General features: G+C 38.2%; 1 protein-coding gene across 19 annotated transcripts in view; it reads right to left on the minus strand.

Moving 5' to 3' along the window:
- LOC103352168 (ankyrin repeat domain-containing protein 18B) overlaps window positions 1–18,606 on the minus strand; it is a 197,471-nt gene that overhangs the window by 52,646 nt on the left and 126,219 nt on the right. For all 19 annotated transcript variants that reach the window (XR_011381718.1, XR_011381717.1, XR_011381716.1 and 16 more), the window contains 3 exons: window positions 9,462–9,532; window positions 9,038–9,131; window positions 2,844–2,996 (listed from right to left, as the gene is read on the minus strand). Coding sequence is in view for 16 of the 19 variants with exons in the window: in XM_070056055.1 (XP_069912156.1) it covers window positions 2,844–2,996; window positions 9,038–9,131; window positions 9,462–9,532 (318 nt within the window). In the remaining 3 variants the exon portion in view is untranslated. The remainder of the gene's footprint in view (window positions 1–2,843; window positions 2,997–9,037; window positions 9,132–9,461; window positions 9,533–18,606) is intronic.

Genomic DNA, 18,606 nt, shown 5'->3' on the forward strand with positions numbered 1-18,606 from the left:
ACTGCTCACTACCTGGTTTGCCATTAAAATTTTATTGGAAATCACAACACTTCTTCATTTGCATATTGTTCATGGCAACATTCATGCTGTAACTGCAAAGCTGACTTGCCAACAGACATCACTCGGTCCAATAACTAAAATAATATGATCTGGTCAAGAATTGTTCTTACTCATTTCGTATTTTGAAAAATTTTTGACATTTCAAAAAGGTGGCATGAAAATGAAAGTGGTCTTTTATACAAATTACACTTAACCCTTGCTTTCACAATTTAAAAGCACTTGGGCCATCTTCTACTATTTTCCCAATGGGGAAGAAGGCGGCCAGACTACTTCCCCAGTACTGCATAGAACTGTCAATGATTTCATTAGCCACCAGTGTTTTTTCATCTTATAATTTACTGATCACTTACTCTCTGCACTACTTCCTGGGTAATGATAATGGAAACAGGATTCCTAGATTGAGTAGCACATACCTAGTAGACCGTAAGACACAGACTCAAAGCACAGACCTGAAAATATTGGAATCAGTGGCTAAATGAAGTTTCCAAAATCAATTCATTCTTATGCTGCCTTACAAGTACTCTGTAGATAGCCTAACAGTATACACTTGGGCCTATTAGTGAATCTGTAGCCAGCAGAAAAAAGAGCTATAAAACAATAAATCCCAGTTCTGGCTAGTTCATGAAAGAAAATAGTTAAGTTTTTTTTTCTTACTGAGTATAGACTGAGTTTTTGATAGATAAGTTCTCCTCTACAGCAATCAAGTGTTTTGATTTTATAATTTGTTGCTTAAAGGACAACTTTAAAAACTTTAAAAGCTTCACCTTAAAGCTTTATTCATAATGCTTATGTCAATGCCTCAAAGAAGAAAATTCAGCAGGTCAGCACTGTGGCACAGTGGGCTAAGCTGCCTCTGTGATGCTGGCATTCCAGCCCTTGCTGGTCCTCTTCTGACCCAGCTCACTGCTAATTGACAGGGAAAACAGCAGAGGATGGCCCAAGTGTTTAGGTCTATGCCACCCACATAGAGACCTGCATAGAGTTCCATGCTCCTTGCTTTGACCTGGCCAGCCCCAACAAATGTGGAAAGTTGGTGATTAGAACAACAGATGGAGGAAATCTCTTTTTCTTTCAGCTTCTCCCTCTATCTGAATTTTCCTTTCAAATAAATACATATTCAAAAAGAATAAATTTCTGAAATGATATAAATTGTTTATACTTTTAGTCTAACAATTGATAAGCTAAAATATTTTCAATCTACATAAAGATAGGTGGCATCCATGTCAGATAAAATCCCTGAGGAAAATTTATATTCAGACAAGATTATTTCCCATGAATAAAAATAAAAGCAGTTTAAAAGTAAGGTCTATGCTGTTCCATAAAAACTAGATGACAAATATTGAAAAGTGTAAGGTCAAAATGTGACAGAAGGAAAAGCTTATTGACAAAAGGGAAATTTGGGGCTGGGTCTGAATAAATATCTTTAGGTGAACAGAAACAAAGACAGGACAGCATGAAGAATGGTGGAGAAATGAGAAAACAGGCCCAATTAACTCCAAGTTGGATTAAATCCAATGAAATGATTGAATGTGTCCATACAATAACTTGGAAATGAATGTCCATGGCAGCATGCAGTGGGAACATTCTACATGTCCATGCATTGATGAGCAGATAATTTGTACAGCAGACCTATACTCTGTTAGATAATAAAATGTTATTTAATACTAAAAAGAAGTACTGATAAATGTTATGCCATGGATGGATCCTGAAATTAGTATACTAAGTGAAAAAAGCCAGTCATAAAGGGCCACATACTGTAGGACTCTATGTATATGAAACGTTCATAGCAGGCAAATCTGGAGAAAAAACACTTCCCTTTTGTAGGAAAAAGGAAGAAAAAAGGACTGAAGGAGTGGTGCATAAGTGACACAGAGTTTTACTTTATGGTGACTGAAAAATTTGAAAACTGATTATGGTGATGGATATCCCACTTTGGGAACCTATTATGGATATTGAATTTTATTAATCTGAATGGTTGAAGTCTACATAGGTGAAATAGATGAGCAGTCATAAAAACATTTGTGCAAAAAGTAGGCTTAAGAGATGTCAGTTTCAAGGTAAAATGTGTGAATTCAATTCATACCTTATACATGCTGCACATATCCCCAGAAGTTTGTGAAGCACCACTATATCACAATAAATCAGTTTTTAAAACTCCAAAGACAGGATATTAATAATTTTCTTAATTTTAAATTTTGTAAGTACAGACTACACATGATATGAATATTCCATGCATAAAGACGGACATTTATTATGTGTATAGATAACATATATTATACACACTTACAATGTGTATAAATAACATATATGTGAATGAGAAACAGGGTTTTCAATTAGACTGTAAAATATTTTAAAATGTGCATTTCAGCATAGTATAAAGTATTTTGAAAATTTATTCTGAAATACACAGGATCAATCAACATAGGTTTTGTATCCATTCACATAAGTGAAACAAGAAATGTATTTTTTGAGAATTCTGTTAAATTTTATCCTCTGATTCAATCTGCCTTGTTTTATCATGACAATTGATATCACTGAAAATATTGAGAAAAATGTGCATTTTCTGTGAAAAATGATATATATTCCTCAAGTTTTTAACAGTGAGTATTATTTTAATAAAGAATATAACAATAAATAGTGGATATCAGAGTTTAAGAAGTAAGTGCATAATGATAAAATTGTGCCAAGATTTTCATATTCAAATAAAGCAGGGTCTTATGATATTTGTATTTGGAAACTCTAAGCTCTAGAATTCTTATTGACATGCTAGATATCATACATACTTTTCTGACGATTTCATCTAACTTGTTCATTATATCCTGCATCTTGCTGTTTAACTTAAGGTAAAACTGTGCCATATCTCTCAGCGATGCCTCTGATTTACATTGCCTTTTCTCAATGTAATCCTGTTGCTGCTGCAGGTGTTTCATATCTACCTGATAAGATATGCATGTTACCATGTTATAAGTCACTTTATTGTTAAATAATGGTTATATTTCATTCAAAGATACATACAACTGGTCTGATTTTTGTGATGGCTTCACTTACAATTTTTCAACTTTAGGAAGGCAATTAAGTGATAAACATTCCCATAGGACACATACTTTGAATTCTGACCTTTTCCTGAGCTAGCAATATGCCACACTATTTTCTCTCAGGATGCTAGCCAGCAGTAGTGATTTGTAGCTCCCCGTCAACCACACAAACACAAGGACAAATGAAGAACACTCTAGAGTGTAACGTGCCACTAAGCTAGCATATTGAGGAAGTGCAGTATGTTACACGCTTTATTAACTTGCATTTTCAATTTAGCAATGAGATTACCAAGGAATCACCATATCAAATGACAAGCAGCATCTGTGCTTTAGGTAATATCACCACATATATCACTTCACCTTCTTTTCCTCAATTGTACACATTTTTATTAATTGTTGAAATCAGGTAAGACACAAGGTGTTATCTCCCTGCACAATCAGTAATGTATTAGCCAACACTCAGTTCTCTATCTCTGTCCTGATAAATCTGCAACACTTAACAACCTACTGAAGTATCACAGAGCAATGCGTATCTTGTATCTAGAGCTGGTATAATTCTACAGTGTTGAACTATTTTCCTCTTTTTAGTAACATCAGAATTCCTCACACAGCTAATTCTTCGCTCAAATCCTTTGAACAGATTTCTAATTTTTTAAAAAAGTAATTTCCAATAGCTTCTTAGGCCCTATGCAAATATTGCTTCTAGCTTCCTCCTGACCTCAGCACCTACAACTCTCTCCTTTGCTCTCACAACTGTGAATCATGAACTCTGCCAGCTTTCATGTCCCTGAAAACAGGAATCCAATGCCAAATTAACAATCCACAGACAGCTACAATTATCTTTGTACTGGAGAAATTATACCCATTGATAGGAACTCATCCTTGAAATAAAAATAAAAAGCAAATTATTTGTAAAAATGTTCAAACTACATCATAAATGCCAATGACAGAATTAAATCCAATGTAGATTTGGTAAAATTCCCCAAATCAAATCTGTAGCTTGCTTTAGGCAGTATAACCATTCCTTTTCTTTTTCTTTTTCTTTCTTTTTTTTTTTTTTTTTTGACAGGCAGAGTGGACAGTGATAGAGACAGAGAGAAAGGTCTTCCTTTTGCCGTTGGTTCACCCTCCAATGGCCGCCGCGGCCGGTGCGCTGCGGCCGGCGCACCGCACTGATCCGATGGCAGGAGCCAGGTGCTTCTCCTGGTCTCCCATGGGGTGCAGGGCCCAAGCACTTGGGCCATCCTCCACTGCACTCCCGGGCCACAGCAGAGAGCTGGCCTGGAAGAGGGGAAACCGGGACAGAACCCAGCGCCCTGACCGGGACTAGAACCCGGTGTGCCAGCACCGCCTGGAGTATAACCATTTCAATGATGTTAACTCTTCCATCTTTGCATTTTCTTGTGTCCCTGATAACTTCTTTCATTAGCATTCTGTAATTTTCATGTTAATTAACTATTTTGGTTAAATTTACTCCTACTATTTGAGGTTGGTTATTGTAAGTGGGATTTCTTTCTTGACTTATCTTTCAGTGAGTTCTACTACTGGCATGTGAAAAAGCTAGTTTTATGTATCTTGATTTTGGTATCTTCAACTTTACTGAGTTGTTTGATCAGTTCTAACAGCTTTCTGGTGGATTGTTTAGGTTTTCCCACGTACAAGTCATTTGGAAATATGGATATTTTGACTTATTCCTTTCTAATTATGATGTCCTTTCTTTCTCCTAATTGCTCTTGCTAATTTTTCCAACACTATATTGAATAAGAGTGAAAGTACTCAAACTTGTCTTGTTCCAGATATGATGGGAAAAGTTTTCAACTTCTCCCCATTCAGTATGATATACTGAGAGTTGATTTATCATATATAGCTTTAATATTTTTAGGTATGGTTGCATCTATAGCTAACTTACATTTTTATGTAAGGATGCTGAATCTTATCAAATGCTTTCGCTGTGATGACTAAATGGTTTTTGTTCTTCATTCTGTTGATATTATTTGTTTATTGACTTATGAATGCTGAACCACTCTTTCATTTCTAGGAAAAATTCCACTTGATTGTAACATACAATCTTTTTGATGAGTGTTGGATTCACTTTGCTAGTATGTTGTCGAGAATTTTTGCATTTATATTCATCAAGGATAATAGGTCTGTAGTAGTCTTTTCATGTTGTGTCTCTGTTCAGTTTTGGAATCAGTATGATGCTGATCTCAAAAAGGGTTTGGCAACTACATCCTGTTCAATATTTTGGAATAGTTTGAAAAGTATTGGAGTTAGTCTCACTTTAAATGTATTGCAGAATTCAATAGTAAATCTATCAGGTTTTGAACTTTTCCTTGATAGCAGACTTTTGATTAATCTTTCAATTTCATTGCTTCTTATGGATCTCTTTAGGCTTTCTGTATCTGGAAATTAACCCATTTCTTTGAGGTTTTCCAACTTGTTAGCATACAGTTACTCATAGAGGGAGAGATCTTCCATCTGCTGCTTCACTCCAAAAATGGTTCCCCAAAGTCAACCCAGGACCAGGTGGAGGCCAGGAGCCAGGAACTCTACCCAAGTCTCACATACGGGTGACAGTGGCCCATTAAACTGGGCCACCTTCCACTGCTTTCCCAAGTGCGTTAGCAAGAACCTGGATTGGAAGTAGAGCAGTTAGGATTGATACTGCTATTCATGGGGTGCCAACATTGCAGGCCACACATTAACTTGCTGTGTCACAACACCAGCCCCAAAGCAGTTTCTTATGAGCCTTTGTATTTCAATAGTATCAGCTTTAACATCTACTTTTTCACCTCTAATGTTATTTACTTGAGGTTTTTTTTTTTTTTTTTGTAATTTTGGTAGTTTGGCTAAAGATTTATCTACTCAAAAAAACATACCTTTTTGTTCTGTTAATAGTTAATATTGTTTTTTGCTTCAACTTCATTTATTTCTGCTCTGATTCTTATTTATTGCCTCCTGCTAATGTCTGGTTTGTTCTTGATATTCTAAATCTTTAAGATGCATACTTAGAACACATTTTGAGACCTTTTAAAAAAATATGGACATTTAATGCTATAGATTTCCCTCCTAACACTGCTTTTCCCTTGTGCAAATGGAAGGGGGCAATGTGCCTGCCCTTTTCAGAGCAACTTAGTCACTCAGATCCCAGTCAGATCCCTGGACTGGACTTGAAGTCAGTGGAGACTGTGAAATTCTCCCATGGCTAGGGCTGCTCACAGTGGGAGCCACAGCATCTTCTTCCTATCTTATCCCAGCAAGACAGCGTTTCCCAACCAGAAGTCAGTCACACAGATACAAGGGATGTCCGGTGGCAGTCACTGATGACAGTGGTGTATCTGTTCTCTCCCCTAACTGCCTCAAGGAGTCTGTGCTCTGCCACTTCTCCACAGGAATTTCATTGCCCTGAGAATGACATGCTCCTTTGTTCTAGTTACTGTGACTATTACTGTGACTGACATTAGTGAGGCTACTCATTACTCAGTCATCTTGGATACACACTTGATTTTCTTTTTTAATGCAAAGCTTTCACAAAGTCAAGTCATAGATTTCTCCACTTTCTTTTGAATGATTTCCTCTTCCACAGATACGACCTTTTGAGCTTCTGAGTCTCCTGAAGTTCTGTTCAGATGTACACTCAAGTAGGTCAATTGGAGTCAACCAGACTCTGCCTCTATCCCAGTTCAGATCCACTGCTCCACAGCTGTGTCAACGAAATATCTCAACTTGGGTATTCTCTGGTAGAGGGACTCATGGGATGAGAACTTTCTGGAAAACTTACGTTCCACTGAGTTGAATGAAAACTGTTTCTTATTAAACTTTTGATTTATAGGGTAGATTTCAAAATAACTAATAATTCAATGACATTTTCTAACATTTATACAGGAATGTACAGGAAACCTCTCCTTATTTTGAAGCAGCTCAACAGCTATTAGGTACTACAACCAATTTTTGAATGTCTAATTGCTTAACATATTTCTGTACAATTTTATAAAGGGATGTCTTGTGGCATTTTAAAAAGTCCCATAGGAGCTGGCACTGTGGCAGAGAAGGTTAAGCCTCCATCTGCAGTACTGACATCCCATATAGGTGCTGGTTCAGGACCAAGGGCCTTCACTTCCAATCCAGCTTCCTGCTAATGCACCTAGGTAAGCAGCAGAAGATGGATCAAGTACTTGGACCCCTACATCCACATGGGAGATATCGAAGCAGCTCCTGGTTCCTGGGTTTGGCCTGGCCCAACCCTGGCCATTGTACCCATTTGGGAAGTAAACCAGTGGATGGAAGAGTTCTTTCTCTTTCTCTCTCTCTCTCTCTCTCTCTCTCTCTCTCTCTCTCTCTCTCCCTCCCTCCCTCCCTCCCTCCCTCCCTCCTTCTCTTTCTCTATTTCTGATTTTCAAATAAATAAAATCTTAAAAAAGAAAAAGTCCCCTTACCAATATGCTTTCATTTCACATGTATGGAACTGAGTTCTTACAGGTCTAGAGAAAAACAATCCTTCAATTTTCCTAAGACATCAGAGAGATCAAACACCACAAATGTTCTAAACCAAAAAAGCATGTGAATCTGCATAATGCAACTGCACTCTAGCTATTGTGCCTGAAGACAATTAATTAGTAGAAACAACTACTTCATTGTTCCATATTAGTGCTTCATACAATCTTGTGACCTTATACCCTACTAAAGGAAAACATGAAGGATAAGGGAATCCTGTTTTTGTTATAAATAGTTGTAAAGCATTGACTATTCATCAATAAATTAGGATCCTAGACTACACAGCCATCTTTTCTGAGACTGACCTAAGTCAAAATAAAGGCTGATATAGATTAATGGGGAAAAAGTTGATTTCTTAATCTGCAGTGCTCAGGGCATTAGGTAACTTTACAAGGCCCTGCAGGAATAGTCATTGCTATGTATTCCATGCTATTTCTTTCATTTTAAAATACAAAGAGAAAAACATATTTCTTGGGGTTAAAAAGTCCACTCAAAGGCCTAGTATCCATTCTTGTTAAGAAATACAGTTTATGAGGTTAATGTTGTCACATAGTGGGTTAAGCTGATGCCTACACTGCTGGATCCCTTATGGGTACCAGTTTGAGTCCCATCCACCCCTCTTATGATCCAGATCCCTGATAAGGCTTCTGGGAAAGCAGAGGAGGATGGCATGAGAGCTTGGGCACGTACACCCATGTGGGAGACCTGGATAAAGCTCCTGGTTCTTGGTTAGAGGCTTCAGCCTGGTCCAGCCCTAGTTGTATTCTTTTGGGGAGTGAATCAACAGATGAAGCTTGCTTGCTCGCTCGCTCGCTCACTCTCTCTCCCCCCCTCTCACTCTGTGTGTGTGTGAGTGTGTGTGTGTATCTCTGCCTTTCAAATAAATCTTTTAATAAAAGAAATATAACTTGGGGCTGTGCTGTGGCGCAGCAGGTTAACACCCTGGCCTGAAGCGCTGGCATTCCATATGGGTGCTGGTTCAAGACCCGGCTGCTCCTCTTCTGATCCAGCTCTCTGCTATGGCCTGGGAAAGCAGCAGAAGATGGACCAAGTCCTTGGGCCCTTGCACCTGTGTGGAAGACCCAAAAGAAGCTCCTGGCTCCTGGCTTCAGATTGGCGCAGCTCCAGCCTTTGCGGCCATCTGGGGAGTGAACCACCGGATGGAAGACCTCTCACTTTGCCTCTCCTCTCTCAGTGTAACTCTGACTTGCAAATAAATAAATAAATCTTTAAAAAAAGGAAATATAACTTACAACATCACAATAATTTAGTCTTAAAATCTCACTGCTTTAGATTATGAAAAATTCAGAATTCTAGATTGCATCGCTGCTGTCATTTCTTGGCATGCCAAAATATATTAACAATTAGCAGGGACTCCAAGAGATAGTTATTATCAATTCCCATAGTAGCCTTATACATAGTAGACAAAAGGTGAATGATTGACTTACTGAAATTAGTCTGAAAAGGATTTCCTGAAGATTTTTAATTTCCCTTGCTTGCTTTAGTATTGTATCTTTCAACTCACGATTTTCCTGATCATGCCTAAAATACATATTTTAAATTAATGATTCTCACAGATCAATTTAAGAAAATATATTTCAGAATAAATATCTGAAAGTGTTATTATGCAAATTCTAGAAATTTGAAGTCAATTTCTTGGCAAATATATCATTATTCTATGTTGCTTTGTCAATAATGCACAAAATTTAGGGATAATGTGCAAAAGCTATGCATTTCAAAATAGTTTAATGCTAAAATTTTTCCATGCTTTACTCAGATGTATTTATGTTTAAAATGATATAATTCTCATAGTACATAGCATATATGCTTTAGAAAGACTCGAGTTATTTTGAATGGTTGTTTGAATTGTACTTTTCCAGATGATCTTGAATTTTCTCAGTGTTTTGTACCACCGCCTTTTGTTCATCTTCTGATTCTTGAAACTACAACAAAGAATAAAAAAAAAAAAACATGATATTTACCAGTATCTGGTATGAATCTGGGAAGTACCTGGATTTATGACTAAAATTTCATTAGAACATAGCAATGACTCTTCCTTTTCATCTTATTCATGACTACATTTATGCTATAACTTCAAAGTTGAGTTGTGCCAACAGGGATGCTATGACCTCAAATCTAAAACAGAACTGTCTGGGCCATTACAGAAAGTTTATAGTCTTCTGCTCAAGAAAATGACACAGGAGTAGACTTGGTTTTGATTATGTTCTATCAGAAAAATTCTCAGATTTACAATATTGGCCAGTTAAAGGAATGGAAGATTACCTTATGGAAAATAGCTATAATTTTGAAATCCAAGTACTATGAAATCAACTATAATTTTAAATATTCATATGTGCAAATGACCATTGGTATCCCAGAGATCATAAAAATTAACATGATGTTATAGACAACAAATGTTCAATGGAATTTTTCAGTGGCCACACCAACAATGAAGCCAGAGTGCCTGGATTCTGGCTCCACTATCTGTGTGACCTTCAGCAAATTCATTTGCCCTGTGTTAGTTCTTCACCTGTACAATGGAAATAATAGTGTCTACTTCACTTGAAAGTGGGAGGTATTAAATTAAAGGTATATGTAAAGAACTTCAAAGAAGATGTGTCACATAGTCAGGGAAATATTTCAATAGCATTATTATTATTGAATTCATGTTTGAATAAAATGACATATTTGGGAAGGGGAGCGTAGCAATAGAAGTGATCTCTTATAAAGTGGTACTGAATCCTTCATACCAAAGTGGCAGCAAACTAGGAGCATGAGGCCCAGAATACATTGCCAGCTCATTATAAAGCTTTCATTAATTTTATTAGCCACCCATCCTTTATGCAACTTATAATTTAAAAGTTACTTTTTTCTGTAAACTCAGTGGGCAATAATAATGAAATACAATACAAACAGGACTCCGAATTTGAGTAGCACATATCTTACATGGCCATAAAAATTGGCCTAAATGTACTAATGAAAAGACCAGACTCTATAGCTAAATCAAATTTCCCAAATTACTCTTCATTCTCAGGTTGCTCTAGCAAGCAATCTGAGGATAGAGTGATGCTCCATGGTTTGGTGTGTAAGAAAACGTATGGCTTTTCCACTGGTAAAGAGCTGTAAAGCTATGAGTCCCAGCTCTGGCTATGTAATAAAGGGAAGCAAACTTCAGATTTTATATTCTCCCAGTGAGTAGAGCATTAGTATTTTATAGAACAATTCTCCAGAAATAGGATTAAGTATTTGAATATTGTACTTAATTGCCTAAAATGTGTTTAGAAGAAAAGCTTCATTCATTCATTCATTCATTCATACACTCATAATGTTCCTGTCAGTGTCTCAAGGAACACAGATGGAATGGCATAAAGTACTTAATTTTAACTTAACTGTCCAACTGTAACATTTTCAATCTACACATTTATATCACATATGTCCACTTAGGCAAATTTACAGCACAACTGTCACCGTAGACAAATTATCTATTATGCAGATAAGTAAAAGCAATATAAACTTAAAGGCCACATTATTCTCCATAAACTAGATGACAAGTACTGAAAAGAGAAAAATCAATGAGAACACAGAACATCCCATCAGTGAAAGGACCTCTGGAGTAGGGTCTGAATACAATGAGTACAGATCAACAGAAACTAAAACAGCAGTGTGAAAAAGGAGGAGGGGTGGGGGAAACTGGCCAGAGACACTCACTTTGCTGACGTCCACAGGCAGAGAAGTAAAAAGCATATTCCATACATTAACTTGGAAATGAATGTTCATAGCAATAGCGTTAATAATAGTCAAAAAATGGAAACAGTGTTCTATCAACTGATGAAATGTTTATCAACTGATGAATGAATAATTCCTACAAAGAACTGTATTCTGCACAGTACAATATAATTTGAAAAATAATAAGAAGTATTGATAGATTCTATACCATGAACTGACCTTGGAAATGTTAAGTGAAAGAAATCAGTCATAAAGGGCTGCATATTGTAGGAATGACCTTATTTAAATGAAATATCCACATCAGGCAAATCATGAGACACTAAACGTACATGTTTGGTTGCCTAAGGACTAGGGAAGAGATAGGAGCTAAAGGCAGGATGGGTGAATTATAGAAGGTTTTCTCTCAGGATGTTAAAAGCTGTTCTAAAATTGATTGTGGTGCTGGTTATCCAACTCTGGGAATATACTAAGGACACAGAGCTACACTTATTTGGATAGGTGAGCTCTATGGTGTTACATGAACTATACAGATAAGAGTGTTCAAAACAGCATTTTTAAAAGTTTGTGGAAGGTCCGGCACTGTGGCGCAGTGGGTTAATGCCCTGGCCTGAAGTGCTGGTATCCCATATGGGCGCCGGTTCCAGACCCGGCTGCTCCACTTCCTGTGCAGCTCTCTGCTGTGGCCTGGGAAAGCAGTAGAGGATGGCCCAAGTCCTTGGGTCCCTGCACCCATGTGGGAGACTTGGAGGAAGTTCATAGCTCCTGGCTTCAGATCAATGCAGCTCCAGCCGTTGCAGCCAATTGGGGAGTGAACCACCGGATAGACTACCTCTCTCTCTCTCCCCCCCCCCTCTCTTTCATCTCCTCTCTCTGTGTAACTCTGACTTTCAAGTAAAATACAATAAATCTTTAAGAGTTTGTGGGGGCCGGCGCCGTGGCTCACTAGGCTAATCCTCCACCTAGCGGCCCGGCACACCGGGTTCTAGTCCCGGTTGGGGTGCCGGATTCTGCCCCGGTTGCCCCTCTTCCAGGCCAGCTCTCTGCTGTGGCCAGGGAGTGCAGTGGAGGATGGCCCAAGTGCTTGGGCCCTGCACCAAGGAAAGACCAGGAAAAGCACCTGGCTCCTGGCTCCTGCCATCGGATCAGTGCGGTGCGCCAGCCGCAGTGCGCTGGCCGCGGCGGCCATTGGAGGGTGAACCAACGGCAAAGGAAGACCTTTCTCTCTCTGTCTCTCTCTCTGTCTACTCTGCCTGTCAAAAAAAAAAAAAAAAGAGTTTGTGGGAAATGATCTTAAAGATAAGTCAATTTTGGTGCAAAAAGTTTTGAAGTTGAATGGCAATATGTAGATGATAAAGTCTCTCAACTTTTAGGAGGACTAGTGCAAAATCTGCAACATTCTCAAATATAAATACTATCTTTAGAAAGAATTTAAGTGTAAGAAAAATGGCAGAATAAGATGGTGTAAGAAGTTATCATATTGACAAAATTGTCTTAATTATAATAAAATATTTTTTTAAAAATTACGTTCACTGTGATTTTTATTCTAGTGCACATTCTTTAACCAGTATAGAATTCATTGACATGCTAATTTTCATATATACTTGTCTTTGGGTTTCCCTTAATATCTTCTTTATATACTTTATTTCATCTGCTGACTTAAAGCAGTAACTTCTTACAGCCTCCTGTCACTGCTCTGATACAGGATGTGCTTTTTGTTATCAGCCCATTGATGAAGGTGGTTCACCACTTCTTGAGAACACATTTATATTACTATTTTATAAATCATTTTATGATCAAATTGTCTTAATATTTACTTCTAAGTTACATACAAATGGTCACAAACAGACTTGTGATTGTTTCTCTTCAATTTTTCAGACTCATGATGGCATAAAAGTGATACATATTCCACAGACAACATACTTCATAACTGAAGCTAGTAATTTCTACAGTGTTGAACAATTTCCCTCATTTGCATTATAGACCAAAATAAAATCAGAGATTCTCTCACTTTCAATCCTCTACTTAAATCCTTCCAAGAGATTCCTATCTCAGAACAGCACTAAAATTTCAATGACATTCAAGGCCTAGCTGGCCTCATCTCCACCTTCTTTCCTGATCTCAGCTCCTATAACCCTCTTGCCTATTCTCCCCACAACTGCTTTTCATGAAATTGGCTAGCTCTCATGAAACTGAAAATGGGAATCTATTGTAACCACAGACAGTTACAATTATATTTGTGGTGGACCCTGAAATGAAAATAATAACCAAATTCTTTGCTAAAATGCTTAAATTAAGAAAATCATAAATACCTGAGAGAAAATTGATTCAAATATAATCGGTAAAATTCACCATATTTGTACCAAATCTGAACTTAATATAAAGGAGCTGCTGTTAAAGAATTAAGTCATAAGAATACATAAATTGAGAGTGAAATAGTTTTACATTTAAATAGAACTGGCATGAATTCAAATAGTACCAACTAGAATACAGAAAAATCTACAGAGGAAAAGTATTATGAGATATCTTATCACTCATCATCAAATTCTAAAATGAACTTTCAAGGTAATCCACTTAATAGAACATCAATTTCAAAATACTCCCTTTAAGCATGAATAATTCCCTTGACTTCATCATGGTCTTAAAATCTGTAATTAGTATAGACAAATATTTTTTGGAGATGACTCTAAGAGCAACAAGGAAAGTAGACAAATTGGGTTATATCAAATACAGAAACATCTACACAACCAAGGAGGCAATCAATCAACAGAATGAAAAACATCCTACAGAATGGAAGAAAATATTTGGAAGCTACTTACCCATCCAAAGATTAATATCCATAATATAAAAAATTCAATAACAAGAACAGCAACAAAACAATCCAGTTAAAAGATGAGTGAAGTAACTGAATGCAGTTCTTCAAGGAAGAAACACAAATAGTCAATAAATAATATCACCAGCCATCAGAGAATTGAAAATCAAAGCTACAATGAACATCACACCTGTTAGAATGGCTAATATCAAAAATGCAGAAGGTGGAGGGAGCCAAGATGGCGGAATAGTGAGGGTGCGCACCGATAGTCCAGGAAAATTTAGTTTAATAAAAGGGGAGTTACGGTAGCCTCAGAAAAAAGAACCAGGAAAATATTGCAGAGGAAACCCTTCTGGATTGAGTGGTCGTGAATCGGAGGACCTACTGGGAGAACAAGGTCGCCCACTGCACGGAAGCCAAGCCGCGGGACCGAGCTGCGCAAGCCGCAGGCTCTACACGCCAGTGCTTGAAGGGGAGTGCGTGCCACACAGACAACAGCGGGGAGACTTGGGACGTCCAGGGCTCCGAGTCCACACATTGGCGCTGGAAGGGGAGCGGACCTGCGTGGAGAGCGTGGGAGCCCACAGTTCGGGACACCAGCGGCAGACTCAACACACCAGCGCTGGAACACGAGGTGAGCCGAACCTCAATAGCCTGAGACACAGGCAGGCAAGCGGAGAGAGGAGACTAGAGGGAACGACCCCCGGGGGGTGGGGAGAGAGAGGAAAAAAAAAAAAGGTGACTGGTACAGACACGGGTTTCTCTCTCTTCGCTCACCTCTCAAGGGCGAGCAAGACAAAGAGCAGGCGCCATCTTGGACATACGTCATAAGCAGAGCGACCTCAGGTCTGCACCGGCCCTGAGCCTACCAGAAAAACCTGACTCTGGGCGGGGCGAATTAACAGGAGATTAGGACCTAGTAAATTTGTGGTGCTACTGAACTGAGACTGTGAAAAAAGAGACGGTGGGGGAGAGAACTCACGGAATTCACGTGAGCACTCTCCAGAGACGCTACAATTCCGTAACTTTGGCAACCCAGTGGGAGACTGAAGGAGAATTTGAGCCCACTCCGAGGGCCGAACAGATTCCCTGTGTGGTCCTTGGGAAAGAGCTTCCGATCTCTGGCTCCTGTGCGTATATCATTTGCCTGATAACTACCTCCAACTTCGTTCAGCTGTGCAGAATAACTTCCCTTTTGAATCAAAAAAAAAAAGAGAGAGAGAGAGAGAGAGGTTTACCACGCTCAACCTGGGAGTGTCACCTTTGGCACACCAAACAGAGCTCTCAGGCCACACCCATCTCAAGCCCTAAGGCTCCATCAAAAACAGATAGTCCACTTAATCTAGAGTCATAGTATAACAAGAAAAAGCACCACAGTGAAGAAACCAAATATCTCCAATATGCCAAATAACAAACGCAAAAACCAAGGTAATAAAAACAAGGAAGTCACCATGACGCCCTCAAATGAAAAAGACACCCCAATTCAAGATTATGAGGATGATGACATAGAATAAATGCAAGAAGCAGATCTCAAAAAATTGATAAGAACATTAAGAAGTTCTCAAAAACAAATTCTTGAACTACAGAAATCCTTAATGGACAAGATAGAAAATCTCTCTCGTGAAAATGAAATATTAAGGAGGAATCAAAATGAAACGAAACAACTAGTACAACAGGAAACTGGGATAGTGACTGAAGTGAAGAATTCAATAGATCAAATGAAAAACACAATAGAGAGCCTTACAAACAGAATGGGAGAAGCAGAAGAGAGAATATCGGACTTAGAAGACAGAGAACAGGAAAGGATACAGTCAGACCAAAGAAAAGACGAGGAAATTAGAAATCTAAAACATATTGTCGGGAATCTTCAGGATACTATTAAAAAACCCAACATTCAGGTTCTAGGAGTTCCTGAAGGCATGGAGAGGGAGAAAGGATTAGAAGGCCTTTTTAGTGAGATATTAGCAGAAAATTTCCCAGGTTTGGAGAAGGACAGAGAAATCCTAGTACAGGAAGCCCACAGAACCCCTAATAAACACAACCAAAAGAGATCCTCACCACGACACGTTGTAATTAAACTCTCCACAGTGAAACATAAAGAAAAGATCCTCAAATGTGCAAGAGAGAAACGTCAGATTACTCTCAGAGGATCTCCAATCAGACTCACAGCTGACTTCTCATCAGAAACTCTACAAGCTAGGAGGGAATGGCGAGATATAGCCCAGGTACTAAGAGAGAACAACTGCCAGCCCAGAATATTATATCCTGCAAAGCTATCATTTGTGAATGAAGGTGAAATAAAGACTTTTCATAACAAACAGAAATTGAAAGAATTTGTTGCCACTCGTCCAGCCCTGCAAAAGATGCTTAAAGATGTGTTACACACAGAAACAAAGAAACACGGTCATCAATATGAAAGAAGGTAAAGGAAGGAAACCAAGGAAGGAAAGCTCACAGCAAAAGATCACAGGGAATTCAAAGCATATATTGGAACTTATCTTTGGCAAATGGCAGGGCAAAGTTACCACTTATCATTAGTCACATTGAACGTGAATGGCCTGAACTGTCCAGTTAAAAGACACCGATTGGCTGATTGGGTTAAGGAACAAAACCCATCTATTTGCTGCTTACAAGAAACACATCTTTCCAACAAAGATCCATACAGACTGAAAGTGAAAGGCTGGAAAAAGATATACCATGCCAACAGAAATGAAAAAAGAGCAGGCGTAGCCATCTTAATATCAGACACCATAAACTTTACCACAAAAACCGTTAAGAGAGACAAAGAGGAACACTACATAATGATTAAGGGATCAATTCAACAGGAAGATATAACAATTATCAGTGTATATGCACCTAACTACAGGGCACCGGTTTATCTAAAAGATTTGTTAACGGACTTAAAGGGAGTCTTAGACCCCAATACAATAGTACTGGGGGACTTCAATACTCCATTCTCAGAAATAGACAGATCAATAGGACAGAAGATCAACAAGGATACAGTAGATTTAAACGACACTATAGCCCAAATGGATCTAACAGATATATACAGAACTTTCAATCCTACAGCTAAAGATTTTTACATTCTTCTCAGCAGTACATGGAACCTTCTCTAGGATTGACCACATACTAGGCCATAAAGCAAGTCTCAGCAAATTCAAAAGAATTAGAATCATACCATGCAGCTTCTCAGACCATAAAGGAATGAAGCTGGAAATGAAAAACTCAGGAATCCCTAGAGCATATGCAAACACATGGAGATTGAACAACATGCTCCTGAATGAACAATGGGTCATAGAAGAAATCAAATGAGAAATCAAAAACTTTCTGGAAGTAAATGAGGATAACAGCACAACATACCAAAACTTATGGGACGCAGCAAAAGCAGTGTTAAGAGGAAAGTTTATATCAATAGGTGCCTACATCAAGAAATTGGAAAGGCACCAAATAGATGAGCTTTCTATTCACCTCAAGGATCTAGAAAACCTACAGCAAACCAAACCCAAATCTAGTAGGAGAAGAGAAATAATTAAAATCAGAGAAGAAATCAACAGGATTGAATCAAGAAAAACATTCCAAAAATCAGCCAAACGAGGAGCTGGTTTTTTGAAAAAATAAACAAAATTGACACCCCATTGGCCCAACTAACTAAAAAAAGAAGAGAAAAGACCCAAATCAATAAAATCAGAGATGAAAAAGGAAATGTAACAACAGACACCACAGAAATAAAAAGAATCATCAGAAATTACTACAAGGACTTGTATGCCAGCAAACAGGGAAACCTATCAGAAATGGATAGATTCCTGGACACATGCAACCTACCTAAATTGAACCAGGAAGACATCGAAAACCTAAACAGACCCATAACTGAGACAGAAATTGAAACAGTAATAAAGGCCCTCCCAACAAAGAAAAGCCCAGGACCAGATGGATTCACTGCTGAATTCTCCCAGACATTTAAAGAAGAACTGACTCCAATTCTTCTCAAACTATTCACAACAATCGAAAAAGAGGGAGTCCTCCCAAATTCTTTCTATGAAGCCAGCATCACCTTAATTCCTAAGCCAGAAAAAGATGCAGCACTGAAAGAGAATTACAGACCAATATCCCTGATGAACATAGATGCAAAAATCCTCAATAAAATTCTCGCCAATAGAATGCAACAACGCATCAGAAAGATCATCCACCCAGACCAAGTGGGATTTATCCCTGGTATGCAGGGATGGTTTAATGTGTGCAAGACAATCAATGTGATACACCACATTAACAGACTGCAGAAGAAAAACCATATGATTATCTCAATAGATGCCGAGAAAGCATTTGATAAAATACAACACCCGTTCATAATGAAAACTCTAAGCAAACTGGGTTTGGAAGGAACATTCCTCAATACAATCAAAGCAATCTATGAAAAACCCACAGCCAACATCCTATTGAATGGGGAAAAGTTGGAAGCATTTCCACTGAGATCTGGTACCAGAC

The sequence above is a fragment of the Oryctolagus cuniculus genome, chromosome 13, assembly GCF_964237555.1.
Source record: "Oryctolagus cuniculus chromosome 13, mOryCun1.1, whole genome shotgun sequence".
Lineage (NCBI taxonomy): Eukaryota > Metazoa > Chordata > Mammalia > Lagomorpha > Leporidae > Oryctolagus > Oryctolagus cuniculus.